The 26,912-nt window shown below is 59.4% G+C and overlaps 1 protein-coding gene across 13 annotated transcripts in view; it reads right to left on the minus strand.

Annotated features, from left to right (window-relative positions):
- The window catches only part of GRAMD1B (GRAM domain containing 1B), a 217,054-nt gene that overhangs the window by 19,068 nt on the left and 171,074 nt on the right, over positions 1 to 26,912 (minus strand). For 12 of the 13 annotated variants that reach the window (XM_056114931.1, XM_056114932.1, XM_056114936.1 and 9 more), the window contains 4 exons: positions 8,447 to 8,657; positions 4,884 to 4,904; positions 435 to 519; positions 6 to 109 (listed from right to left, as the gene is read on the minus strand). In XM_056114931.1, the coding sequence (XP_055970906.1) occupies positions 6 to 109; positions 435 to 519; positions 4,884 to 4,904; positions 8,447 to 8,657 (421 nt within the window). Of the gene's footprint in view, positions 1 to 5; positions 110 to 434; positions 520 to 4,883; positions 4,905 to 8,446; positions 8,658 to 23,651; positions 24,034 to 26,912 lie in introns of those variants that run through there. The other variant, XM_056114939.1, reaches the window with a different exon arrangement.

Genomic DNA, 26,912 nt, shown 5'->3' on the forward strand with positions numbered 1-26,912 from the left:
TTTACCAGGGTTTCCCAGCGGAAGATGTTGCTGTAGAAACAGATCCAGTTTTCAGAGAGGTAGAGTCGGCCTTGAAGGAGAATGTCTCTTTGGAGCGCACAGGAGTAATCTGTGATGGGACACGGGGGACGGGTGCTCAGGAGCTGGGAGCACTGTCGGCAGGGCAGCCCCTCTGACTGACTGCCTCCCCCTGGCTGCCCTCCAGGATGCAGGGCCTGAGAGGTCCTTAAAGGAGTGCCCCGTGGAAGGAGAAGGGAGCGGAAGGTGATGAACGCTGGAGGCAGAGGTGGGCCCAGACTCAATCAGCGTTCCTGCCACCTGCAGAGGTCCATGGGTGGGTGGGTTGGGGGGGAGCCCGCCCCACCCAGGGCCACCTGAACACTCTCTACCCACCACCACCGGGTGCCCGGCCACGCACACGCTGCCCTGCTCACCCACGATGAGACGCTCCGTGTCCGGAAGCTGCTTGAAGAGTTTCCTGAAGTCTTCATTTCTCTGCTTGTACGTGGGGCTCAGCACCTGCGGGACCGGGGAGGGGAGGGGGGGGCAAGCTCAATGCAGTTCCTCCGGGCTCTGGCACTGAGAGGCCCAGAGTCACAAGGACACCAGGGGCTGGGTTAGGTGCCAGGATCGGGGGCGGGGGGATTCGGGGTACAGGAACTTTGCCCTGGTGCCCCCCACGGAGGTGGCATCAGACTCGTTAGGCCGCATCACACTCTGCGGGGGGGGGGGGCTCCCCGGCCCCCAAACCCAACCAGATGGGCTCAGACCATCCCTCCCCGCTCCCTTCACCCAGAGCTGCCTGGCTCACTTGGTCACCACCCTCGTTCCGGAAAAAATAACATCCCGGTTCCTTGTACTCGGGTCCCCTTCAGAGTAGCCCAGGGGATAAGGAACCTCCAAATGATCTCGCAAATCCTCCCTGGGCATGCCGGGAGCCACTGAATAGACCCAGCTCCTGCTCTCATGTCGTTTCGGGGGGCTCTGGCCCAAAACGGCGGCCGGGTGAGGCACATGCCCGACGCCGAGCTGCACCCCTGCTCCCTGATCCCCCAGTTGCCTTTTCTGAGCTCCACGATGCAGAATACAAGAACAAAAGCAAAGGCAAGGGCTCCGTGATGGAAGGGCCCCTCCCCTCGCCCTGCCCCATGCCCAGCCAGCTTGTCCCCGGCACGGCCAAGCGTGTCTGCTTGCCCTGTCCGAGCCCATGTAGTGGCTGGTGGCCTTGGCCATGAGGACAAACAGGATGGCCCTTCCCCGCCCCCGGCCGTGGGCATCCACCAGCAAATGAGCTCGGGACGGTCGCTCTTGGCTTTCTGACATTCTTGGTCAAAAGGGCCAAGAGGACAGTGAGGCTGATGACCACCCCCCCTCAAGTGAAGTGGCCCAACAGCTTCTGGCAAGAGCAGGCAGGAGCCTCAGGAGTTCTGGGGGGCGTGGGGAGGAGGTGTGGGGGAGGCTGACACAGGTCTCCCTCGAGGCTTTCCGGAGAGGGAGAAACGGGGAGGGAGGAGTGGGGGGCGCAGAGGGAGGCAGGGAGTGTGAGCAAGAGCGCTTAGAATTATTTTAGACTTTACTTGAATTTTACTTGGTCTTTTTGCGCTCAGAGACTGCGGCGCCCAGACCCCGGGTCTCACGCACGCTGGCCAGAGGCTGCCATGCCACCGGATCCCCCAGCCCTGAGCTGAATCTCCAACGTCTGCTTCAGTGTATTCTGAGCTGTTCTGGCACTGCGGCCCGCCACCGTCCCCGGGGCCAGGCTCCACTGCAGACGTGCCGATGGCAGCAACCCCTGGGCCCGGCAAGAAGCAAAGGGCATCGGGGGGCTCCCGGGGAGGACAGCGCCTTGAACACGATGCCTCTGGCCTCCCAGAATCCACCTGACCCCCAGGGCCCTGTCCCCTGTTGGCTTCACTCCCCAAGGTGGTCGCACATGAGAAGCCCAGCTCGGAGCCGGGCAGCCTACACAGGGCTGGGGGTCGCGGTGCGTGAATGGTGCCAGGCAACCACTCAGGGCCAGATGGAAGCCGCGGGGGACCCCGGCAGGGAACACGCTGCGACAGGGAACCCCAGGACTCCACGGGTCTGCTGGGTCTCTATTGGCTGACAGCAAAGTCCCGAAGCTGAGATGCTATTAATTCCTCATGGCCCCTCCCTGCCCCCTCCCTGAACTTCTGTAGATTTGATGGTAACCAAGAATGAGGGCCCCCAGAGAGAGGGGGCAGGGGTTTGGCTGCTGTCCCCACACCGGAGGGAGACACACCGCGTCTTTCCCACTGGAGGAACAAGCTGTGACCGGGGGATCGGGACACGATTCAGCCCTGGGCCACAAGGCTTGCAGGCAAAGCTCGCCCCCTCCCCCGGGACAGGGGCCCCAGCTGCACTAGATGCCAGCAGACACTGAGCTCGCCCATGGACCCCCAGAGACTGCGCCTCACCTCTGCTGCTCCCCCCTCCCCGCTCCACCTCTCCCCACCCCGAGCTGAGCGAGGCTCCCGGACTCAAAGTGCCCAAAGGGCTTCGGGTCAGGGCAGGCCAGGGTTGGGGCAGTGGGCAGGGGGCAGTAGCGCACACTCACGGCTGGGATGTGCTCGGACCCGGGCCAGTCCCAGATGGGCTCGGAGCAAGCGCCTGCGAGCTGGCTGAGGTACCAGCCGCGGGCCGGGCCGTCCTGCTCTGGGGGAGGGAAGTGCCAAGGAACGTCGGACTCCGCCAGGGGCTCCATGGCTGCCTGTCCACTGGCCCGGGCATGCGGGCAGGGCCAGGGGCCGGGAAGCGGAGGGGCCGTGGCCGGCGGTTCCCTGTCGTCCTGCAGCTGTCCCCCGGGGAGGGTGTGGTCGGCGGCCGGCCGGCCAGCGACAGCGGCTCTGTCCCGCTTGGCTCCCGGGTGGGCCAAGGGTGGCCGGTCCTTCCGCCCAGGGCGACTCTGGTCCCGGTGCACAGGACAGCGGCTGTGGCCAGCCAGGGCGCGGGTCCGCTCACTGGTCACCCCCACGTGGTGGCCCCGGGCTCCTTCTCACTCTGCAGCTGCATCCGGGGTTCCCCCAGGCCCGTTCCCTGACGCGGCCTCGGCCAATGTACAGCGGGCACAGGGCGGGCGTTGGGTGATGAGTCACGTCCCTCCCAGGGGCCTGGCCCCCCCCACACATCCTTCTCCCCAACCCTTGCTCCTCCTGGCTGACCAGCAAACGGCTTCTTTGTTCGAGGCCCTGTGATGGGAGGGGGGGGAGGGAGGGAGGGAGAAGGGCGGGTGGGCAGGGCCTGGCCCCGCACATGCTTCAAGTTACAGGGTCTGGGAGATGCCCCGGCCAACGGCCTGCAGTAACCCTCAGCAAGAGGCCGGGCACCACTGGGGGCGGGGAGTTAGGCCACGCCAGGGCATAGCTGGGATGAGGACATCTGAAACGTGATGCCAGGCAGCCTGGGACACACACGCTACCCCCCCCCCCCCCCCGCCCCGACCGCTCATCCACCAGTCAGTCCAGGCTCCCTGGACGTGGGCGGAAGTGGGGGCCCACAGAGCCAGGGGGTGCCCCTTCCCCCGAGGACTGCCAAGGAGTCCCTCGGACCTGGCACCACATCGCACCAGACACGGAGCCCAAGAAAAGGCAAGGATGGGCGTCGGGGGCCCGGGGACCCAGGAGGGACGGGCACCAGGGCAGCTGGGATGAGGAGAGCCTGCCACATGTGGTGTCCCCATCCAGGGAGGGCAGCACCCCCCCCCACCTGGGCACAAGGGACTCTTTCGTCCTGGGGGTCTAGCTGACCTGACGTGACCCCACACGGACTTTCAACAACTCAGAAAGGCAACAGGGCAAGGGGGCGCCAAGGTCCTCCCCAGGTCCTGGGCTCTGCGGCCAGTGGGCACCCAGGCCATTTGGAACCATCAGCGCGTGCACACGTGCCCCGCCAGCCTGCCCCAGGGCCATCCTCTCTGGGCGACCGTTGGTGGCTCTTCCTGGAGCCACAATGAGGCCAACCGGGTGGGAGGGGCTGCGGGGAAGATAACCTGAGGGGGGCAGAGCCCGACCCTGCGCTTCCTCCCACAGCAGGGCAGGGCGGGGCAGGGCGGCTGTGCCCGGGGAGTTGGTCCTGGGCTAAACATTAACAACAGGGCAAACACTGGGTGCTGGGACCAAGTGGTACCCCGAGGGCAGCAGCCAGCAGGAAGCAGGTGGGCAAAAGTGGTACATGGACTTCTCAGGACTGCCTGCCGGGAAGCCTGCGGCCTCATGGAGGGCGGGGGACAGAGGCAGGGGCTGTGGACGGAGGACAGTAGGCAGGCAAAACTGGACAGGGGCCAGAGGACAGTGAACAGGGGATAGGGGCCAGTGGACAGTGGACAGGAACCAGTGGGCAGGACAGTGGACGGAGGACAAGTGGACAGGGGCCAGGTGGGGGCCTGAGGGAACAGGAAGAGGACTGGGGTGGGACACAGAGAGGCCGAGGAGGAGGAGTGGGATGGAGAGCTGGGTGACCCCGAGTCCATCAGAGACAGAGGCTGCAAAGGAGGAAGTGGGCAGAGCTGGTCAGCACGTAGGCCAGGAGCTGCCCTCAGTAGGTGGTGGACACCCATCTTTGTGGCTTGTGCTGAATCCACGGGGTACAGCAGCCGTCCACCCTGGGCCTCGGGCAGGGCACGACACTGTCACACGTCCCCGGGATGCCGAGAGCCAGAATCTCGGGCTTGAAGTCGCTGCCTCAGGACCCTGTGACCCGGGGCCTGGTCCCAACTCCCCGGCAGGACCCCCAGCTCAGCAGCTGCCCACGCCCCTGCCCCCACCATGCCCACAGTGGCTGGGGGCTGCTCCCCGCTTCTCCCCCCGCCCCCCCCCCACTGCCCACCCGCCCACATCCCCAAGTAGAGAGATGGGGGTACTCACGTTATACCAGCTCTGGCTTTTCTGCAAGGACAAAGAGAGGAAGGCAGGGTCAGTGGAGCCGGCCGCGGGTGCGGGCACACACACAGCAGAGGGGGTAGCGCGGGGCCCCCCTGGCCACTCGGCCACTCCTTTCTCCAGGCATCCCCGAAAGGAGCACGGGGGGGTAGCGCATGCCGGAAGCCGCCCAGGGCGGCAGCAGCAGTGCCCAGAACCTGGGGGCGTGGGGGGCAGGTTCTTCGGGCCTGGGGTGGGGGGTGTGGGGGGGGGAGATGTGTTCCGGGCGTCTCAGACATGTCCCCAGGGGGCCCTGGCCGGAAGTCCGTGTAGAAGGCGGGGGGGGGGGGGTGTTCTGGGGTGTGAGGGCAGAGGGGTTCCACGGGGCTTGGCCAAGCCGAGGGCAGGAAGGTGGGCACACATGCGAAGGCCCTCCTCAGCTTCCTGTGCCCCATCGCAACTGGGGGCCAGTCCAGCGCCAGGCCCCCCCCACCCCACTCTGGGGGGTGACTGTGATGCTTCAGGGAAGAAGGCGGTGAGGACAGCATCCTACACCCCCGCTAGGGAAGCGGGTGGGGGGGGGGCAGACAGGGCAGACCCTCCCCTCCCTAGGGGCAGGCTGGGGTCCTCCCGGGCCGGGTGGGGTGTAGGGGCCCCTGCCTCAGGCCTGGGCTGTCAATGAGTTTGAGTAGGGGAGGGTGGGGGCAAGTGGAGAGCATGACTGCGGGTCACCCCTCATCCCTTCACTAGGGAGCCCTGGGGTCTCCCTGTCCAGGGTGGGGCGTGGAGGGCCTGGGCTGCCTGCATGGCCATACCCGGGCCAGACTCTGCAGGGGGCCGCCCACCCGGCCCAAGGAGGGCTGAGAGTGAGGGTGAGTGGCCACGGGCAGGAGGTGGCGGCCAGTGGCTCAGAAGAGCCCTTTCTTGGCCCCACCCCACAGCCGGACACCGGCACAGCGCCTCCCGCTCCTGCCACCCCCGGGGGGAGGGCAAAGAACGGGGGCCCAGGGAAGCTGTGGGGGACCCTCCCTGTACCCTGTCCCTCAGCACCCCAAGTGGCCGCCAGAGATGCCTGGCGGGAAGCTGTGTCCTGCACCCTGGCCGCAACACGGACCCTTTCTGTTCCAAGAGGGGCAGCTCAGAGGTATGAGTTGCCACTAGCTCCAAGGACCACTCTGTGCCCCCCCCCCCACCACCCTGGGGCTCTGCTTTCTTCTTTTATTTTTTTGCTTTTTGGGTCACAGTCAGCCGATGATGCTCAGGGGTTCCTCCTGGCTCTGCACTCAGGAATCATTCCTGGCCGTGCTTGGGGGACCATATGGGATGCTGGGAATCGAACCCGGGTTGGCCGTGTGCAAGGCAAACGCGCTACCCGCTGTGCTATTGCTCCAGCCCCGGGGCTCTGCTTTCTGGGGACTGAGCCCAAGGGTGAGTCCCTTCGGGCACAGGGCAGGGGGCCTGCAGCCAGGTTCTCATGGGATTGGCCGGGGGAAGGGAGTAGGGGGAAGGGTCCCAGACAGGTGGGGGCGGGAGGGGGGGGTTGACGACCCAGCGGCTTCTACTGTCTCCGGGAGTGTAGCAAGGAGCCCCTGGGGCAGCCCCCACCCTTGCAAAGACTGGGGACAGGGCAGGGGGCAGGGGAGGGGCAGGCGAGCTCTACACCTAGCGGGGGGGATGGGGGGGACAGAAACTTCTTACTTTGATCAGCTTAAGTCTGTCGTACTGGAAAGAAAACCATACACATTAGGACTGATGCTCTGCGAGAATCTGGGCATGAAGCTGCCGAGAGGCCAGCAGCCCTGACCAGCACAGGAAGGACGGGCCTGGTCACCCACCAGCTGGGGACATGCAGCCCAGAAGGCAGCTGCTGGCGCCCTCTGCTGGCTGTTGGCACCACTGCGGGTCGGAGACTCGGATCCCGGGAGGTGGAGCTAAGCCCTGAGCACTCCAGTTGCAGGATCTAGGAGGTTACCTGCCACCAGGGGGACTGGAGACAGGGAGTGGGGTGGCCTAGATGCAGACGCCATCCCTTCACCCCTGCAGCCTTCCCATCCGCCTCCCTTCTCACCCCTGCAACCTGTCATTCCCCTCTGCCCTCCAGCTTTCCCTTCTCTCCTCACCCCTACAGACATCTACTCTCACCTCTTCATACCTCTGCAGTCTTCCCTCCTCTCCTCACCCCTGTAACCTTCTCTCCTCTCCTCACCCCCAACCTCCCCTCCTCTCCTCATCCCTGTAGCTGTCTCTCCTCTCCCCCCAGCCTCCCCTCCTCCCCTCACCCCTGCAGTTTTCCCTCCTCTCCTCACCCCTGCAGTCTCTGCTCCTCTCCTGACCTCTGCTGCCTCTCCTCCTCCCCTCACCCCTGCAATCTTCCCTCCTCCCCTCACCCCTGCAATCTTCTCTCCTCTCCTCACCCCTGCAGCATGTCCTCCTCACCCTTGCCACCTTCTCGCCTCCTCCCCTCTTCACACCCCGGGACCTTGCCTCTCTCCACTGCATACCCTTCTCCCATGTGCCTTCTGAAGTCTGGTGGTCCTACACGTACGTTTCCCTGACAGCACAGCCGCCACCCCCTTCCTTGGGGCATCTTTCCCTGTTGGTCCTCTTGTCCTCTCACCCACAAGGGCCCTTTGTGTGTGCTGGCCTTTGCTCTCTCACCGAGAGCCCAGGCAGGGAGTGGCCAGGGCTGTTTTATGGACAGCTGCTGTATGGGGCTGATCGCGGGGTCCAGGCAGGGGAGGGAGGAGCGAGACGTGGGGAAGCTCCTGAGTGTCAGTCACTTCAGGGACCCCATCCACCTGCCAGGAAGCAGGGGCCGCCCAGTGCAGCAGGTACTGAGGGTCAGGACCTGTGGCTTCGCAGGGCGGGGTGGGGTGTCGTCCCCAAAGGAACTGGGGCGGGGGGGAGTTCCCAGGCCAAGGCAGCTGTGGGAAGCAGGCAGCACACGGGGCAGGGAGGACAGGGCTACTCTCAGACTTTGGGGGCACCGGGCAGAGCCCTCAGTGGCGTCAAGCCTGCCTGCTGGGGGCAACAAGGCCAGCCTTGGGGACAGGGACCAAAGCAGGACACCGGCCAGAAGGGGCGGGGCAGGGAGCACTACAGACGACCAGACAGCGGGCAGCTGGACAGACAGAGGTGGCTTACTTTTGAGAGGCGCTTGTGAGACTAAGACCATGCATGCAAAGAAGTTTGGGGAGACGGTGGGAAGAAGAGGAAGAACAAGAAATCAAAAGGCAGATCCAGGCGGGCGCCCACCCCTCCCCTTCCGGAGGCCCCTGGGCCCCTTCCCCTCCCAGGCTGTGAGTCCAGAGCAGGGCTCCAGGGGGCTGGCAGTTGGGGGTGGGGGAGAGAGACCACCCAGTGCCCCTCGTCCTGTCTTCAGGGGCTGGCCAGGGGTGTCCGAGATGTACAGACCTGGGCACTGTCCTCTGGTCACCTGGGCCACACGTGGGTTTGTGCCCAGCTACAGTGGGGCACAGCCCTGCAGGGACCCCCTCCCCAGCACCCCGGGAGCACAGCCTGCGTATGGGGGGAGACCTCACCCCACCCTGAGTCAGGGCGCAGCTCACCTTGGAGTTCTTGCCCCCGCTGCGGCCGGACTGCGAGGAGCAGCTGCGCTGCACGCCCTGCTCCGGCGTGGACGGAGACTTGTCCGAAGAGTGGTCCGAGCCCTTCTCCACCATGGTTTCGCCGTCCGGGTTCTGGGGGGTGGGCGAGCGCGACCGTTTCCGGAGGATGGGGGAGCAGGCGGGCGTGCTTCGGTTGGAGTTACTGGCAGTGCTGCAGGGGCCAAAGGGGAGCGGGAGTGGGCGGGGGGAGGGAGGGAGGGAGGAGGAGAGACAGGTGGTCAGTCACTGAAGGCCTAAGCCAGGTCCCAGACTCAGCTGGGGGTGGGGGTGGGGGGCCAGGGAGAAACTGGGAGACCCTGCAGGCTGACTGCGCTGTCATACCGCCGCTGGCCAGGAGAGGGCGCCCAGCGCCATGGGCAGAAGGGGAAGGAGCCGTGAGCCTCAGGCAGGCCCAGATGCAAACCAGAAGGGCTGGAAACCTCCCCTTGGAGATCATCAGCACATGTCACACGCAAGTTCAGTGTCTACATTTTGTTTGGGAGGTACTGGATAGTAAGATGATACAAACAGGGGCTAGAGAGATAGTCCAGCAGGGAGGGCGTTTGCCTTGCACGAATGTGGCCGACCCGGGTTCGATCCCCAGCATCCCATAGGGTCCCCCAGCACCACCAGGAGTGATTCCCGAGCATCATTCAGTGTGTCCCCCAAACAAAAGCACACAAAACCAGGAATCGCCCCACTTTCAAAAACATCTCATACGCATGCTGCCAGCCCTATGAGCTGATTGCTGTTTCCCTCCGAAGCCCTGCTGGTGCCCGCCGGGGTGGCCACGTGTGGTTCCTAGTCTGTGCCTCTTCCCTTCAGGTGCCTGTCCAACCTCGCACCACCCACCACACCCAAACCACGCACACACATCAAGACTACGGGATCTCTGGGTATTTCTCTGCCATTTTGCCTGTGCACTGAACACAACTGGAAGAGAAGGGATGCAGGGGAGAGAGAGAGAGAGAGAGAGAGAGAGAGAGAGAGAGAGAGAGAGAGAGAGAGAGAGAGAGAGAGTGTGTCAATGCAGAGAGATGGAGAGGAGGAGAGAGACGGGGCTCAGACATCAGACACAGTGGTCTTCAGCCACTGGTCCAGACCACGTGCAGGAAGGCCCACTGTCCCCGGCCTTGGTTCTCACTGCAGGGCTGCGGGACACAGGACCCAGCTGGTCCGCAGGTGTGAAAGGCTGAAGAACGCTGCTCGGACAGGTGCGCGCTGGGTGTGGAGAGCACGGAAACAGGAAATGGGAAAAAAGTCATGGTGGGCCGGGAATGGGGCTGGGCGGCAGCGCGCACACAGAGAGACAGACAGACAGACACTCACACACAGAGACACATACACACAGGCATGTGAGGCCGTGGGCTGGATTGTGGAGTCACATGACTCCACTCCCACCCATATGGTCACCGAGCACCACCAGATATGACCCCCAATAATGAGGGGGGGGGGAAAGAGAGAGAAAAGAGACACACACACAGAGATAGAGACAGAGCGCGAGCGAATGGGAATGAAAGCAAGATTAACCAGAAAGCTGCAGAAGGACAGGGGAGGGGTGGAGAGTACCAGGGTCCCACCACCCCCTCACCCCCAGTAGGCAGCACCTAGGACCCAGGGCTGTCCAGCCGGGATGCTCTGTCCCAGGCTGCCGTAGGGAACAGGGACGCCGTCATTTGCATGGAGATCAGCTGTGACCTCAGCTGTCCGTTGGAACTATTTGCATCAGCATAACTATCAATCTGGGGTTCTGGATCCAGAGAACAGGAAGGAGCCCCGAGACTAGTCAGGCAGGGGAGGAAGGGCCGCATGGACCACCACGGAACACTGGCCACTGGCTTCGGGAGGATTCACAGAGCAACTTACTCAGAAATGCTCTTGAGGCCTGGAGTGATAGTATAGCAGGGAGGGAGTTTGCCTTGTATGCGGCTGACCCAGGTTCGATGCCCGGCATCCCACAGGATCCCCCGAGCACCGCCAGGAATGATTCCTGAGTGCAGAACCAGGAGTAACCCCTAAGCATTGCCGGGTGTGACCCAAAAAGCAAAAGCGAAAAAACAAAACAAAACAAAAAAATGCTGTTGTTTCCCACCATGGCTCCACCCACTGACCTGGACTCACACTCAGTTGCCCTGAGACTCCTGGCTGTGACGTCACATCATGGGGAGCCCAGGAGGGGGGGAGCAGCCCCTGCAAGCACACACAGGTGCCTTTCTCGGATGCTCATGGATGACCCCAAACACCGGGCATCTCGGACCCATTGAGCTGGCAGCTCAGCTCTGGTCCTGTCCTTCCGGAATGGCCATCTGCGGGTGTGGGGGCCGAGAGGAAGTCCATCGCTTGCCCAGCCCTGGATCTGCACTGGTCACTGAGGGTGTCTTCTCCAAGGGTAGGCGGAAATTCCAATTCACCCTGACTACCCCTGGCTGCGGGAATCTCACCCTGGATGTCCACGAGGGTCCCTCACGGTCGAGGGCCCTCTCCGGACTGCCCCAGGAGGCAGAACTTCTGCTTTCAACATCAGCCATAAAGTTTCCAGGGCACTGTCCCCCTCAGCCCTGCGCAGGAGGCCATCGGCCATGCTGTTCCCGAGCGTCCCCGTCCTCGCCTTCCTCCCACCCGGCCACTCTCTTCTCGGGCTCCTTAAGCACGCAGACCCTCCCCCACGGAGAGGGGGTCCTGCACTGTCCACTTTCTAGGTCTTTAACTCGATGGGAAGTGAAGCATGCCTCTGCCGGTGACACCTGTCGGTGTCAGCCCCAGATTAACTGCCGAGTGGAAATTTCTTCCCAACAAATTCTCCCCAACCCCTCCGAGGCTCAAAAACGAGCGTGTCATCTTTCCTCCTCGCCTCCGGCTCTGAGGTTGGCGCCCAGAGCATCCCAGGGTCTCAGCCGGGAACTGTGTATCCCACCTCATCCCATCGACCCTGAGCTGCTACATCCCAATCAACGCTTTCTACCAAGCTCCCTTTTGATTTGTTTCATGTGCTTTTCAAGAAAAGCAAGAGAGGGGCTGGAGTGATAGTCCAGCGGGGAGGGCTTTTGCCTTGCATGCGGCCAACCCGGTTTCGATCCCTGGTATCCTATACGGTCCTCTGAGCATCGCCAGGAGTGATTCCTGAGTGCAGAGTCAGGAGGAAGCCCTGAGCATCGCTGGGTGTGACAAAAAAAAGAAAAAAGAAAGAAAAAAGGTAAAGCAAGAGAGTTTTTATTACACAAAACTTCTTTGGAAAAAATGCGAGGAGAGAGAACAGAGAGGGAGCACATGTTTAGGAGAGAACACGGGCTTCTCTGGAGTGGTGAAAGCAAGCAGAGAGAGAGATAAGGAAGCGAGACGTGTGTTCCAGGCAGAGCATGGCCTGAAGAGCAAACAGCCACCACGCTTGAGCATCCCCTGCTCCCTGCCCCAGGGCCGCGGCATGCTTGCCTAAGACGCTCTCTCCCAAGTGGGGCTCTTCACCCCCTCTTCTTCTTGCTTATTTGCACACACTTCTGCCATGAGATCCTCAGAATGAGATCCAAAGTTCTCTGCGAGACGGAGAACAGGGACACCCAGCGACTTTCAGTGTCTTATGTCTCCTTCTACTCCCCAAGGGGTCCAGGGTCCTGGCCCTACACACCCGTCCCTCTCTGCTATGCCGGTCTCCGGACTTCTACCACTCGTGCCCTGATGGGGAGCATCCTTTCCCTCTGGGTTTTCCTGAGGGATGTCTGCTCGTGCCTCTGGGACCGTCCCAATTCCTACCTTTTTTTCTGAAAGTTTTTTTAAAGTCTCTGTGGATGAAAGCTTCGAGACTGTCCTGTCGGGAGTTAAGGCGTGGGCCTAAGGACTGTGGGGGTGCACCCCGGGCCCAGTGCACTGGCCCGAAGGATGGCAGAACCAAACCTCCCCAAAAGGGGCCGGGAGAGATCTGCCTCATGCAATGAGGCTCTGGGTTGAGGCCCCTAAAACAAACCTCCAGCACGAGCATGACCCACTCGTGCCCACGGCTCAGACAGACCCCAATTCCACGAAGCTCCAAACTATGAATATGAACAAAAATAGCCAAAGGCTTAGAAAGGTTTGTTTGTTTGTTTGTGGGGTGTTCCAGAGTAGTGCCAAGTGTTTATAAAGTGTTAATTCATCGAATCGAACCTCCTGAGGAAACTAGGAGATATTAATGGATATTACTGGCTTTTTTTTTCCTTTCTGGGTCACACCTGGTGATGCACAGGGTTTACCCCTGGCTCATACACTCAGGCACTCAGGAATTACTCCTGTTGGTGCTCAGGGGACCATATGGGATGCTGGGAATCAAACCCGGGTCGACCGCGTGCAAGGCAAACGCCCTACCCGTTGTGCTATCACTCCAGTCCTTTAAAAATAACAAAACCCCCAAAAACAACAAAATTATGATCAATCAAGTTGTGTTACTGACAAATCAAGGGACAAGTTCAAGCTGTACAGATGGGCTGTGTGCTATGACACAGGCCCAGATGATGAGTCTGTTCTCAAATCCAAGCATTCAGTAGCTGTTTATCAGGAAAATAATTGTTCCTGGTGGTGCTCAGGGGACCATATAGGGTGCTGGGGATCAAACCCAGGTCGGCCACGTGCAAAGCAAGCGCCCTTCCTACTGTCCAATGGCTTTGGCCCATAATTTGCATGATGACCATCCTGCCCTCTTCCGACTTCCTATTCCCATTGGGTCAACTCTGAACTCCCAACTACGGTGGAGCAGTTCCCCAATGTCCCGACTCCAGCCTGTCCCCAGGAACCTGGCCCTAGTCACGGGCACTGCTCCAGGCCCTGGTGCCAGGCTCTCTCTTCACACGGCGTGTCCACCTCATTCTCTGAAACGTCATTTCCCCCCTCTGGGGACACCAACCAACAATGACACCGATATTGAAAACTCAGTTGGTCCGAGTACCCACCAGCCTTGATCTGGCTCCAAGCTTCTCCCTTTCACTTGAACTCAGCTTTACAGGAAGAAATGCTTGTAGTTCAAAGTCAGCGAAAGCACTCCTGAACTGATGGCGATGCTGCCAGCACCTCACTGTCCCGGATACGAATGTCTTCCCGAGCAAACAAACCCTTCTCTCTGCATCTCCTAACACATAGCACGGTCTTTCAAATAGACTAGAAGACACCCTGACTCAGGCCCTGCCACCATCAACGGACGGAACAACGTCAGATCTTAAGTGCTCTTTTTTACGAGGTACAGGGTTGGAGTTTTGGGCCACAAACTCCAGCAATGCTCAGGGCTTACTCCTGGCTTTGCACTCAGGAATCACTCCTGGCGATGCTTGGGGGACCCTATGGGATGTCGGGGATTGAATCTGGGTCGGCTGCATGCAAGGCAAACTCCCTCCCCACTGGATGATCACTCCAACCCTAGAATCCTAAGATTTATAAAGCTGCGAGCAACCTTGGATTTACTGTAGAAAGGAAAGGAAGATGGTTACTGAAGGAGTGGGCACCTGGAAGTTCCAGAGTTTAGGATCGATGGGTTCAACAATCAACCTGACACCAAGAAGCCTAATAAGAGGCCACTTCCCCGGGCAGGGCGGCGATGTTGTCTGTGGGTCTCTGTTTCTCCCCATCTCCAGAGACCCGGAGGCAAGCAGGCCTCGTGTTCCTACTGGCTGGAAAGGGCAGCTTCTTGGGCTGGGGCGTGTGGGTTGGGAAGAGCCAGGAAGGTTCGCTCCCCTCCCCCCATCTTCACAGAAGCACTGAAGTGGGGGCGGGGAGGGGGAAGGGACACAGAGCAAGCAGAGGGAACAAGGCAGGAGGAAGACATCAGGAAAGGCGTGCTCAAGGCCCCTGAACCTGGGCTGGGAGCAGGGGAGGTCAGTCAGTAGGCAAAGCCACTGTGCAGTTAGAAGTGGCCACGGCAACTATAGACCGAACATGATTGCCACTCACCCAAAAGGGAGAGAGAACAAAGGGGAACGCCCTGCCACAGAGGCAGGGTGGAATAGGGGGGATGGGGGGTGGGAGGGATACTAAGATCAGTGGTGGTGGAAAATGGGCACTGGTGGAGGGATGGGTACCCGATCATTGTATAACTGAAACCCAAGCACAGAAATTTGTAAGTCTACAACTGTACCTCATGGTGTTTCACTAATAAAGATTAAAAAAAAAAAAAGAAGTGGCCACGACAGAAGGAAAAGTGAGAATATGTCCTCCCTAAAAGACAAACACAAGCGTGGACAAAGGTCTGAAAAAGCATGGCAGACACCAGGTTTAAAGAAAGAGAGCCAGGGTTGGGGGGGCGGGCGGGAGATACAGCACAGCAGGGAGGGCGCTTGCCTCACACCCAGCCGACCTGGGTTCAATCCCCAGCACCTCGTCGTCTCGAGCCCTGCCAGGAGTTACTCCTGAGTGCAGAGCCAGGAGGAACGCCTGACCACCGCCGGGGGTGGTCCCCAAACCGAAAGGTAACAATAAAGAAATCAAGAGAAATCAGGAGTGGCCGGAGTGATAGTACAGCGGGTAGAGTGTTTACCTTGCAAACGGTAAACCTGCGTTCAATCCCCGGTATCCCATATGGTTTAAGAGAGAGAGAGAGAGAGAGAGAGAGAGAGAGAGAGAGAGAGAGAGAGAGAGAGAAATCAGGGGTCAGGGCTGGGCGCATGCCTGGCGGGCCCAGGACCTTTGAGTCTATCCCTGGAGGACTGGACCAAAACTAAAATGAAGCCGCGTGATACCAAGGAATCTGCCAGAGCCCAGGACACACCCTGCCATCCTCACCGCCATCCTCACCTCTCACCTCTCCCCAGGAGAAAGGTACCACACTCCCTGTAGCCCACTCTGGGGAAGGCAGGGGGCAGCCGTGCCCTTCCCCGCTCCTGTCTGAGGTCTCTGCCCCCAGATGACCCCAGAATCCTTCTGCCACGACTGGGGTGGCTGGTGGCACACAGGCTGCCTGGGGCACCCGTCTGCCAGCTCGCCCCAGGAAGCCGCCTGTGCTGAGCGCAGGCGGACCTGGCAGCAAGTCAGCGCCGTGCCCAGTCAGCCGTTCATTTCTGAGAACCCTATGCCCAGAACAATGGTCATCTGCTGTCCCCCTCGTTCCTCATTTGGGGCACTTGTTTGTCCTCGGGGGAATCGATCGTTTCTGCTTCAGAGACTGCCCTGGGCCCTCCTCTGCTCCTCCACCTGTCCTGCAGGGCAGAGGGTGGTGAACCCCGTCAGATGGGCGCCCCGCCTCCCTACACCTGCACGCTGCCTCCTGCCTTGATATTCCAGGGCCAGGCCCACAGGGAAGGCCCCGGGCTGGACCTGCGGGGAGCCAGCTCTGAACGCAGCACTTCCTGGTGAGTGGAGTCTTCCGGGACACTACCCTCTGCCTGTCTGTGCCATGGCAGTGGGCAGAGGGTTGGGGGGGTGCCCAGGCCGACCACAGGCTGTGTGGTCCTGGCCTCGGAGCTCATTTTCCAGAAAAGATCTATTGTGTGCAATCAAATAAGTAAAACTGAGCCCACGGCCTGATACAGAATAGATGTTCCATAGGCACGAATGAGCTGCAAATTATCATAAAGAAGGCTTTAGTTCCCTTCTCCGGAATGCAGGATCAAAACCCCCACCCAATCATCTCGAGAGTCCTGTAGACAGGCTCTGTATGTGCCCTGCAAACGGCCATGGGACTCTACCTCTGTTTCTCCCCACCCCACCGCACCCCTGTCAAGTACCGGAGACAGGAAGATGGCAGGTGAATTTGCATAACATTTGCATGACATTTACATACAGCATCCCTGGGTTGGTCTGTCCACCAATGATTTGTCAGCTCTGAATTCCTGCTGGTCACTTAGCATTTTCTCTGCACCCTCATAAAACAAACCTAAAGCCAGGAAGATGGGCAGGACACTCCAGCTAAAGCTCTGGAGGGTGGGGTAGGAGTGGGTAAATAGTAATCCCCAGCCATGCCCCCAGCTCCCCTGGGCCCGCCTCCTTAGAGCAAAGCAGGAAACTCACTCGGTGACTTCCCCTCCCCACCCGTCTGTCTGCACATCCTCCAGGACACTGGACCTGGACGGGCAAGGCCTGAGGGTGCGCAGGGCCGGACCCTACCCTCTCCTTCTCTGCGGGCAGGGACCGGGGCCCTCCTGTCTCACTGTGGTTCCCAGGTGGCGTCTAGGAGAGACACTCGGCCTCACTGACTTGCTCCGCTGCTCAGTCTGCAGGTGGGCACGCCTGAGAATGCTCGGAGCAGCACCCTGGACGGCATTTCCCTCCTCTTCAAGTTTACTCTGGCTGGAGTGATAGCACAGTGGTAGGGCGTTTGCCTTGCACGCAGCCAACATGGCCGACCCGAGTTCGATTCCTCCGCCCCTCTCGGAGAGCACGGCAAGCTACCGAGAGTATCTCGCCCGCACGGCAGGGCCTGGCAAGCTCCCCGTGACATATTCGACATGCCAAACACAGTAACAACAAAAGTCTCCAATGGAGACGTTACTGGGCCCGCTCGAGCAAATCGATGATCAACGGGAGGGCCTTTACCCCCCCCAAAAAAAGTTTACTCTGCGCCAAGTGCAGAGTCCCGTGGAGAACAGCCACTTGCCACCAGGGCCAGAGCTTAAGCGTCACATATTACTCCGAGCCCCGGCCCAGGGGGTAGGGATCCTTGCTGAAATCCCATGGGGACCTTCCATGCCAAACTGCGGGGTGAAGTACACAGGTTATCTTGGGACACAGGTGGTCCGAAAGTTGGAACCAAAAAGGTGTAATCAGAGGACTGCCCGGAACTGGCACACACAAAGAGAAGCCTCCAGGGACCCAGGGATCCCCGGTCACCCAGAGGGGCTCACAGTGTCCCCGATGGCCCAGAACCCCACCCTCTCTGCACTCTGTCCTTCACTGGTCCCCATATTCAACAGCCCACATGACCGTAGATTCTCCGAGCGTGCCCCAAGGCCAACAAGCCGTAACTGACCCCTTCTTCTCCTTCCACATCAGCTTCAAGGAACTCTGGGAAGGGTTTTTTTTTTTTTTTTTGCTTTTTGGGTCACACCTGGCGATGCTCAGGGGTTACTCCTGGCTTTGCACTCAGGAATCACTCCTGACAGTGCTCAGGGGACCATATGGGATGCTGGGAATCAAACCCGGGTAGGCCGCGTGCAAGGCAAACGCCCTACCCGCTGTGCTATCACTCCAGCCCCCCTCTGGGAAGTTTTAAAAGAAATTCTTATGAGGGGAGGGGGATACGGTGGCAGCACCCATCCAAACCGCTGGAGCCAGCCAGCGAATTTAGTCTCAGGACCATCGCCTGAGGGCTGACTGCAGACTGGGCGCAACCCCGGGGCACGGGGGAACATTCTAACCGAGACTTTGTTCGTTAAGCAGCAGTTAATGAGATTGAGGTCCAGGGACCATCTTGGGCCAAAGACAGTAGAACTGGGTTTCCCATCAGATGTGGGCTGGTCCAGAGAGTGGCAGGGTGCACGATGGGAGACGGGCAGAAATGGCTGGCCCCTCTGTCAGAGCTGAAGGGCAGGGCAAGGCTCTCGCCACCGAGGCCCAGCCTCCGTGCATCTACTTCCCCGCTCCCTGCAGCTTCTGCTGGGCCCAGAGTTTGGAATTCAATACAGGAGCAGGCATGACAAACACTATTTTTCATTTCCATGGAGACCAGGGCCTGCAACAGAACCAGAACTCCATGCTTGAAATGCCAAAACAGCCTGACCCACTTTTCCCCCTGCCTTCAAAAACAAAATCAGTTTATTTGGGTTCTACCAGGCTCCTGTTATCTCTATGGACTCTTTGAAGAGGAACAAACTGTGACAGCCTTCGAAAGGGCTAAAGAAATCCACGAACCTGTATGAGAATCACACACACACACACACACACACACACACACACACACACACACACACACACACAGAGCCCCTGACCACACCAACTCCATTCTGCTTCCTGTCTGCTGCTGCTTCCGGAACCCAGGCCCAGATACCTGCCCCTCCACTTCCTCTCACCCCCTTCCTCCCTCTTGCAGATTTGACTTTTTTTTCCTTTTTGGATCACACTCAGTGATGCACAGGGGTTACTTGTGGCTCTGCACTCAGGACTTACTCCTGGTGGTGCTCAGGGACCATATGGGATGCTGGGAATTGAACCCGGGTCGGTCGCGTGCAAGGCAAAAGCCCTTCCCGCTGTGCTATCGCTCCAGCCCCACAGATCTGACTCTTTCTGCTCCTTGACCACACCAAGCTCAGCCTTGACCAGGATTCATCTTGGAGTTGTTCCATTCTGGTCCTTTGTTCTGAAATGGAATGCTTGGCGTTTTCAATCCTGCTTCCTTTTCAAACTTCAGGTCAAAGCTCCAGGTTGCTGAAGCAGGTTACCTAGAAGGACTGTGGCAGAGGCCCCCTGACCTGGGCTCATCACGGGCACATCACACTGCTTTTCTTCTTCCCGGCACCAATGAGGAGTTGAAATACTCTGGGGTTTGGTGCCATAATTTCTCACTGAGCTGAACACTCCACAGGGCCTCCAGGAGGTCCATGATTGGCACATACTGGACTCACACATCCTGCTTCCAGAACAATGGAATGACTCTGCAAACCATTCACCCTGGTTCGGATGCTCTGTCACCCAGTTCTTCCTTAAGCTGACCCCAGTCTGCGTTCCTGGAAGACTTGCTCATTCATTCTTTTTCTGACTTCTTGATCCGGGAAAACTGAGATATGACATCACACCCAGATTCTTCTGTGGGTTGGTCACTCACGAGTCGAGACACCAAGCACATGAATTTCAATCCCTGAGCTGTCTGCCATCTGCCCTTGGGAAAAAGCACTTTATCATTCTGTATACTGGAGTGCTTGGGTCTGTCCGGTGATTCTAACCGAACTTTGCTAGGGTGAGGAGTTAAAAGGACCAAATCAGCAGGGAAGGGCGCTTGTCTTGTATGTGGCTGACCTGGATTTGATCTCCGGCATCCCATAGGGTCCTCCGGGCCCTGCCAGGAGTGATCCCTGAATGCAGAGCCAGGAGTAAGCCCTGAGCACTGTTAGGTGTAACCCCCCAAAAAACAAGAACAAATAACAAGAAAAGAGCTACTGAGGTGATGAAAAGACAATAGACATGAAGGGCAGGAGAGCGGGTCCTGGTGGGAAGATGCCCCAGTCGGGGAGGACGGGAGGTCTGGGAAGGGACCACTAGAAGGATGGAGGAAAGTGGTCACTCTGGACCAGACCTGGGTGCTGAGTGGGGGTGAAGTGAGATGCCTGCTACCCTCTTAGTAACAGTATTGCAAAAGGTCGTGACTATGAGGGGAAAAAAGGAAAAAGTGTCTGCCAGAGAGGCAGGCTGGGGGTCAGGAGGGAAACTGGGGACATGGTTAGGGAGAAGCGGGCACTGATGAAGGGACGGACACTCAAACACTGTGACCCTGAAACTCAATCATGAACCACCACAGCCTTGTCATTCACGATGATTCATTCCATTCAATAAATCATGGGAGATAGTGGGAGACTCGAGAGCCCGGAGGGGCCCGCGGGGAGCTCAGGGCGTCATTCACACCCCCACCCTCTCTTCCGGGAGAAAGACAGCCACCGGGTAGGCCAGTGGACCTGAGCTGTCACCCACGGTCCGTGTGCCGTGCCCGGTGACACTCGGGCACCTGCTGCGAAGGATACCCCCTCTGGAGGGAGACTGATGAGTGACAAACTCCTGCCAAGATTCTGTCCCCATCCCTGGGCTCCCCATCAGCAAGGGGGGCAGCAGGGAGGTGGGGGACCTGCGGCAGCTCCATGTGGCCAGGCTGCATGTGGCCTGCATGCCGCATCCGCAGAGAGCAGGGAGCATATAGGGGTGCGGCTGGGGACTCCAGGGTACAGTGTCCCTGGGCATGCACTGGGCAAAGGACCCGGCCAGACACAAGAGCCATCTGGGCCATGGGACCAATTCAGAGCCCTAACCTCCCCTCTGCTTGGGTGGCCTGCGGGTTAGAGGGGACCAGCACGGCCGGCTTGGGGGTGCTCGGGGAGGAGGTGGGAGCACGCAGCGGGAGGATGGCCTCAGTGCTCCCTGCTCAGAGAGGTATTCCCCGACTCTCCGCAGAGCCAGGCGCTCAGCAAGCCCTCCCAGGCCCGCGGGGAGCCAAGCCCAGCCCTGTCTGACTTAACAGCTGGACATCACACAGGCACAGGGGGAGAGCCAGGGCGAAGGGGATGTGCAGGCAGCCCCCTCTGCCCAGCTGGGCTCTGCTGGACAAACCCTGAGCTCCTTGATCCAAACTCAAGTCACTGCTCCCTGCCCCCACGGGACCATTCTGCACGATGAAAAGAAACAGATTTCTTTTCTTTTTCTTATTGGGTCACACTCGGCTGTGCTCAGGGCTTACTGCTGGCTCTGCACTCAGAATGACTCCTGACAGTGCTCGGGGGACCATATGGGATGCTGGGAATCAAACCCGGGTTGGCTGCATGCAAGGCAAATGCCCTACTGCCGTACTATCGCTCCAGCCCCAGGAACAGATTTCTTAAGGATGCTCAGGGCCTTTTTGTTGGTGGTGCGGGGAATCAGAGTGAGGGCCTCAAACGTGCAAGGAGAGTGCTCCACGTTTGAGCTACTGCCCCGATTCCTTTATACCCCACTTTCAGAAATAAATCTAGCTTCCTCGCACTTGAGGGTTTCTCCGCTGTAACTTGGCCAGCACTCGATCCTCTTGTCTTTGAATAATCCTGCTTTCTCTCACTTGCTTCAGTAGGTCAACATCACTGCCTCTACCTCTCTCCCAAGTGTTTGCTGGGGCCACGCACCGAGTGATGTTAATGAAGGGTGCTTCTCCTTAAGCAACTTCTTTGAGATAAAACTGCTTCCTGTGGCTTCCTAACACAGGTTATATTTCTACCTCCTTGGCAAAGGAGAAACTGAGTCCTTTTCAGCAGACTGGTTCTGCAAGGCTCTAGTCCCTCAGGGTGCAGGGGCAGAACCCTAGGGGAGCGGGGGGCTTCTCTGGCCTCTGACAGGATTCCAGGCATCCTGATCCCCCTTCCACCGCGATTCCCAGAAATAGTTGTGGTACAGCACAGAAGGGGTCTGACGAGCCCAGAATAGAGCAGAACCATCACTGTGTGCTTCGGAAATCGGTGCAAACATATATTTTTGGAGTCATCTTCTGAATCAGGGGAGTGTGGGATTAGTCATGGCTCTGACGATCTCCGGCTACTGCCTGGAGGAAGGGGAGAGCACGTGGCACAGGCAGGCGTCTCTGCAGGGAAGCCCCCCCCCCCCCCCACGGCCCCGGCCTCTGTCCCACCCAAACGCCAGTTCCAGGGGGAGGCGGCCAGCTCCCGTCTCTCGGCCCTCACGCACACTTTCCAGGACAGGAGCTCACAGCCATGGGACACCCACACCCCAAGAACGTCTCTGACTTAGAGAAATTAAGTCCTTAGCCAATGTCTTTCCCGAGTCCAAACTCTTGCTCCCTGGACCCTCCCTTTTGACTCACACATGTAAGACCATTAAGAGCACTGATATTGGCCTGATCTGTCCAACAGCGGAAGTAGAGAGCAGGTCCGTGTGTAACCACGTGTCCAGCAAAGGTTGCCCGTGCCCTCACACCTTCCCAGGGAGACCTCAGACTGCTCACAATCAGAATTTCCCCATCAGGCGATGGGGGGCGGGGGAATTTGGGGTGAGCCAATAAACAACAACCCACAGGCCCAAGCCAAGAATGGTTCTGCATTTCTTAGGTGGCTGCAAACCAACCAACCAACCAACCAAACACCCAAAAAGAATATCTTAGGACGTGAAAATTCTGTGAAGTGAGCATTTCAGAGCCCACAGGCCCAGTTTCCCTGGGAACCTTGTGAGGTGAGTGTGACCCCAGATGGTTCCTGGGCTCTCTGCATGACCAGGGCAGAGGCAAGGCGCTGGGACAGTGTGAGGCCCATGCAGCCTGAAGCGTCTCCTCTCTAGTCCTGGCCAGACACGGGAGGCCAAGCCCTGGTCTGCAGGACATGACCTTGAAAAGACCCTTTTGACGAGCTGACATCCCCCTACCACACAGCGCTGAGGAAGGTGCTCGTACTTCCCAGAGTTCCCAGGGCGACAGCTATCCCACATGCCAGGGCACTCAGGAGGGTCAGCAGAGGCCCAGAGAGGCTGGTGCTCCGAGGCTTTGCTGACAACACTCGCCTGCCCCCCCGACAACCGGCAGCCCCCCACAAACTTCCATTTCTCCAGGACCAGCACGTTCCCCAGGACTTGTGGAATGTTCCCCAAGGCAAAGGTGGGCATCATGCCTGTCACTCCAGGCTAGGTGGGGAAGGATACAGAGCAATGGCGTGAGGGGGGCACCCCCCAGAAGCAGATTTCTAGCAAAGATCCACGCCCCCCGCCTCGCTCCCTTCCCTCGTCCCAGTCAGGCGCAGAACCAACAATGTGAGGAGGAGTGTGGGAGGAAGGGCCGGTCGCTGGGTATCTATTTTCTGAAGACACATGGCAAATCTCAGAGCCGAATGCCACGGAATAAAATCCTTTCTCTCCCCGAGCCGGGAGCCGCTGCCTCCCCTCTCACCTGCTTCCAGGGGGCCGGATTCCTCATCGTCCCTCCATCCCCACTGCTCCCGGGGGTGTCCCCTCTGGAAAAGCCCTCTGTGGCCACCTCCTGGGAGGGAGACCCCAGAGCTCAGAGTGGGCGGGGAAGAGCCGCACATGGTCTGATGTGTATACCTCCTCCCCCCCCCCCCCCCCTCAGCCAGCGCTCCATGACGCACTGCTAATTCAGCCCTCGCCGTCTGCTCCAAGAGGCCACTCCACAAGTCTCCCAGGCTGAGGGGACCCCCCACCCCCCACCAACACACACACAATCACATCCCTAGGCCCCCAAGTGTGGCATCACGGTGCTCCTTGTGAGGGAGAGAGGGAGGAATGGGGGGGGGGGGGGGAAATGAAACCGGAAGAGAGAGACTGAGGCATCAGGAGTATGATGTCAGCCCTGAGCACAGAACAGGAGCAAACAACACGGGCTGCGGATGCACTTCTGCCTCTCCTGGGCGACCAGCCAGACCCTCCGCTGCTCACTAGACCCCCCCAGGGTGCCCCCGTCCCCCCCTCCCAGGAGACAAAGATAGACTGACACGCTGCCTCTCTCCCTCCATCTCTGTCATGCTCACACACACACACACACACACACACACACATACACACACACACCCCAGCACGAGCGAGCACTGACCTGGACGCCATGGGAACGGTAGTGGAGTGCTGTGCAGAGTGCCGAGAGGAACCCATTCATTCATTCATGCACGGGGCAGTGGGGGTGGGGGGCGGGGAGCAGGGACCCCCCCTCCATGCCTCTAAGGGGAAGGGAGTGGGGGCGGGGTTCTCAGGAGCAGGGGGCGCTTCCTTCCTCTGCTTTTCCAAAGGGCTCTGGAATCTTAAGCATGACTCCCCTTTATGTTCCTTGCCCCCACCTCCCTCTGCGCCTCCGCTGCTGTTGGGGTGGTCCTGAGACCCGCAGACCAGCCCCAGCCGCGGCCCCGCGCTTCTCTCCCTCGCCTGCCTCGCTGCCTTTCTCTCTCTTCCTCTGACTCCCTCACACAGCTGCTCTCCAGCTCCTGCACGCACGCGCGCACACACTCTCACACACGCACCCCGCGCGCAGCCCAGACACGCGCGCACACACACACACGCACGCGCGCACGCACGCAGGCACGCAGGCACACGCATGCATGCGCGCACGCGGCCGCCCGCCGCTTTACATAATGCAACTCTCCCGTGCAGCCGGCTTGCCAGCTCTCAATTATTCATGCCAGCTTGGAGGCCAGAGCCACGGGTGCTGCGGGCGCCTCCCTGTCATCCCCCCCCCCCCCATCCCACAAAACACCAGATGATGTTCCCCAGAGACCCACCGCCCTGGGCTGCCCACAGCTATTCCCCAGGTGTTGCCCAGTGGGTCAACCTGTGTCCAGGCAGAGATGCCAATCAGAGCGCAGACACCTGCCTGGAAACAGGATTTCAAGGCAGGGCAGCAGCAGGAGGGCCTGGAGAATGGAGGAAAGGAGGGGAAAGGCTGAGGGGTCGTTGGGGGGGCTCCTCTGCCCCCTGGCCCAAGGCATCAGGGGGCAAGCTGGGCTTCTGAACAGGCTGGCCACCTCCAGAGAGAGAAACCATGCCATCAGGCCAAGAAGGTGGCCTCATGGGAGCCTGGGGACCAGGAGCTGGCCTCGAACCCCCTTTTCTCCTGCTCCCCGGGGATCCTGAACTGCAGAGCTGGTGCTGAAACGGCACCCCCAGATACACGTTCTGTTCAAACACCGGGTCTGACCGTTGTGGGGTCCTCTATGGCTCACAGAGCACCTTCACTGAGCCTCGCTGCTCTGAGGAGAGGCGCCTCACTGAAGGGCCCGAGGCCACCCGACTGGCAAACCCATCACTAAAGTCTCCCCCCCGTGCAGCTGGCTGGAAGGTCACAACCAGCACTGGGGACGAGGGCAAGGGGAACCCCCACAACCGCTAGGCCCAGTGCCACTGGAGCTTCCATCACTCGGGGGCTGACTCAGTCGGATTCTGAGGTGGCTTCGAGGGCCCAACTGGGCCCAAGACTCTGCCTTGCTAGCCAGCCTGCAGGTGACCTGCGCTGCCACCCCATGGGTCACCAAAGACAGACCCTTGTCTGACACTGCAAGGGAATGACGTGACATACCACCCGTGGCCCCTTGTACTTCTGGGGCATCTGAGGGGGTGTGTTCTCTCTGATGGCACCACACCCTGAAGGCCCATGAGAGACTGTTTCCAACTCAGCCCGGGGCTGGCACAGCAGGTCCTGGAGTCCTGGAAGCTCAGATGTGTGGGCTGCTGGGCGCCCCCTCAGTCACCTGGAAGAATTCTGGCTCCTGAGAGAGGGGTGCAGGCATGCCCTGGAAGGGCCCCGCTGCCCTAGTTCTCTTCCCCCTTCCTGCTGGCCCAGGTCCCTCGCCACACACCCCTACACACACACACACACACACACACACACACACACACACACACACACACTGCTGCAATGCCTCTCTGGTCCTCTTCTGTCACTCCATTGTAGGTTTTATGCAGGTAAAGTCAGGTGACTTTCTGGGGCTAGAGCAATAGGACAGCGGGCACAGCCCTGGCCTTGTATGCGGTCAACCTGGGTTCGAGCCCAACACCTGACACAGTTCTCTGAGGTCCACCAATAGAGATCCCTAAGCAGAGTCAGGAATAAGCCCTGAGCACCATGGAGTGTGTCTGACACCCCCTCCCCCCCACCGCCACGTGCGCAATAAAAAGAAAACAGTGTTTTGCTGATTTCTGGCTCTGTGATTCCCCCTCCATGTCTGAGATTCAGTTATTCATCTGAAAAAGCCAATAATGTGGGAACTCTCCCTTAGAAGATGGACAGAATGGAATAAAGGCACAGAAAGATCACCCCAAAGAAGTTGGCTCCCCCACCCTTATAAATCACAGCACCCAATGCCGACCCCAGTGGTAGATAAGCTTCTCTGGGGTTCAGCTACCCAGGAAGGCGTGGGAGGGGGCCACTGCCTCAGGCGCGGGGCGGGGGGGGGTGGTTGGGGAGGAACACGCAGGTAGCAGCACTGACCGTTCTGTCCCCTGTGAAGAACATAAACAACGTTGGTGGAGTCAGCCAAGCGGGCAGCCCCCTTCTGCTTTCCGGCTCATTTACCAGGAGCTTGGGGTAAGCTGTCTGTCCAGGGCTTCACTCCTTCTGCCATTACACGGGAAAGTTGCTCTTTCAAAGTCACTTTGCGGGGCTGGAACAATAGTACAGCAGGCAGGGCGTTTGTCTTGCATGTGGCCATCCCGAGTTTCAATTCCCAGCATCCCATATGGTCTCCCGAGCACCACCAGGAGTAATTCCTGAGTGCAGAGCCAGGAGTAACCCCTGTGCAACGCCGGGTGTGACCCTGGATGCTGTTTCTCCCAATACCTTTGGTGACTTTTTTTTGGGGGGTCACACCTGACTATGCCCAGGGATTACTCCCAGCTCTGTACTCAGGAATTACTCCTGGCAGTGCTCAGAGGACCATATGGGATGCTGGGAATCGAACCTGGGTTGGCTGCTTGCAAGGCAAATGCCCTAACTGCTGTGCTATCACTTCAGCCCCGACCTTTTCCAAAAAAAGGAAAAATGTGTTGAGGTTCTGTAATTTCAAAGTTATTCAAAGCACCCAACTTTACAACCAGTCATGTTCAAATTCCATGTGTACAGTTTTCCCAACCTCAACCCCATCATGCTAGTATCAGAGATCACGACCGTTTGGGCTCTGGGGCCATATGGGGTGTCAGGGACCAAACCCAGATGAGCCGCATTGTAAGGCAAACGCCGTGACCACTGTCCCATCACTCTGGCTCCAGCTCTGGTGACTTTTACTAAGTTAACTTCACTGAACTTCAGATTTGTAGGGGCCACCCCACCACCAAGACTCCAATGGGGCTCTGGAGCCACCAGGAACACACA

The sequence above is a fragment of the Sorex fumeus genome, unplaced genomic scaffold (assembly GCF_029834395.1).
Source record: "Sorex fumeus unplaced genomic scaffold, SorFum_2.1 ptg000028l, whole genome shotgun sequence".
Classification (NCBI taxonomy): Eukaryota; Metazoa; Chordata; class Mammalia; order Eulipotyphla; family Soricidae; genus Sorex; species Sorex fumeus.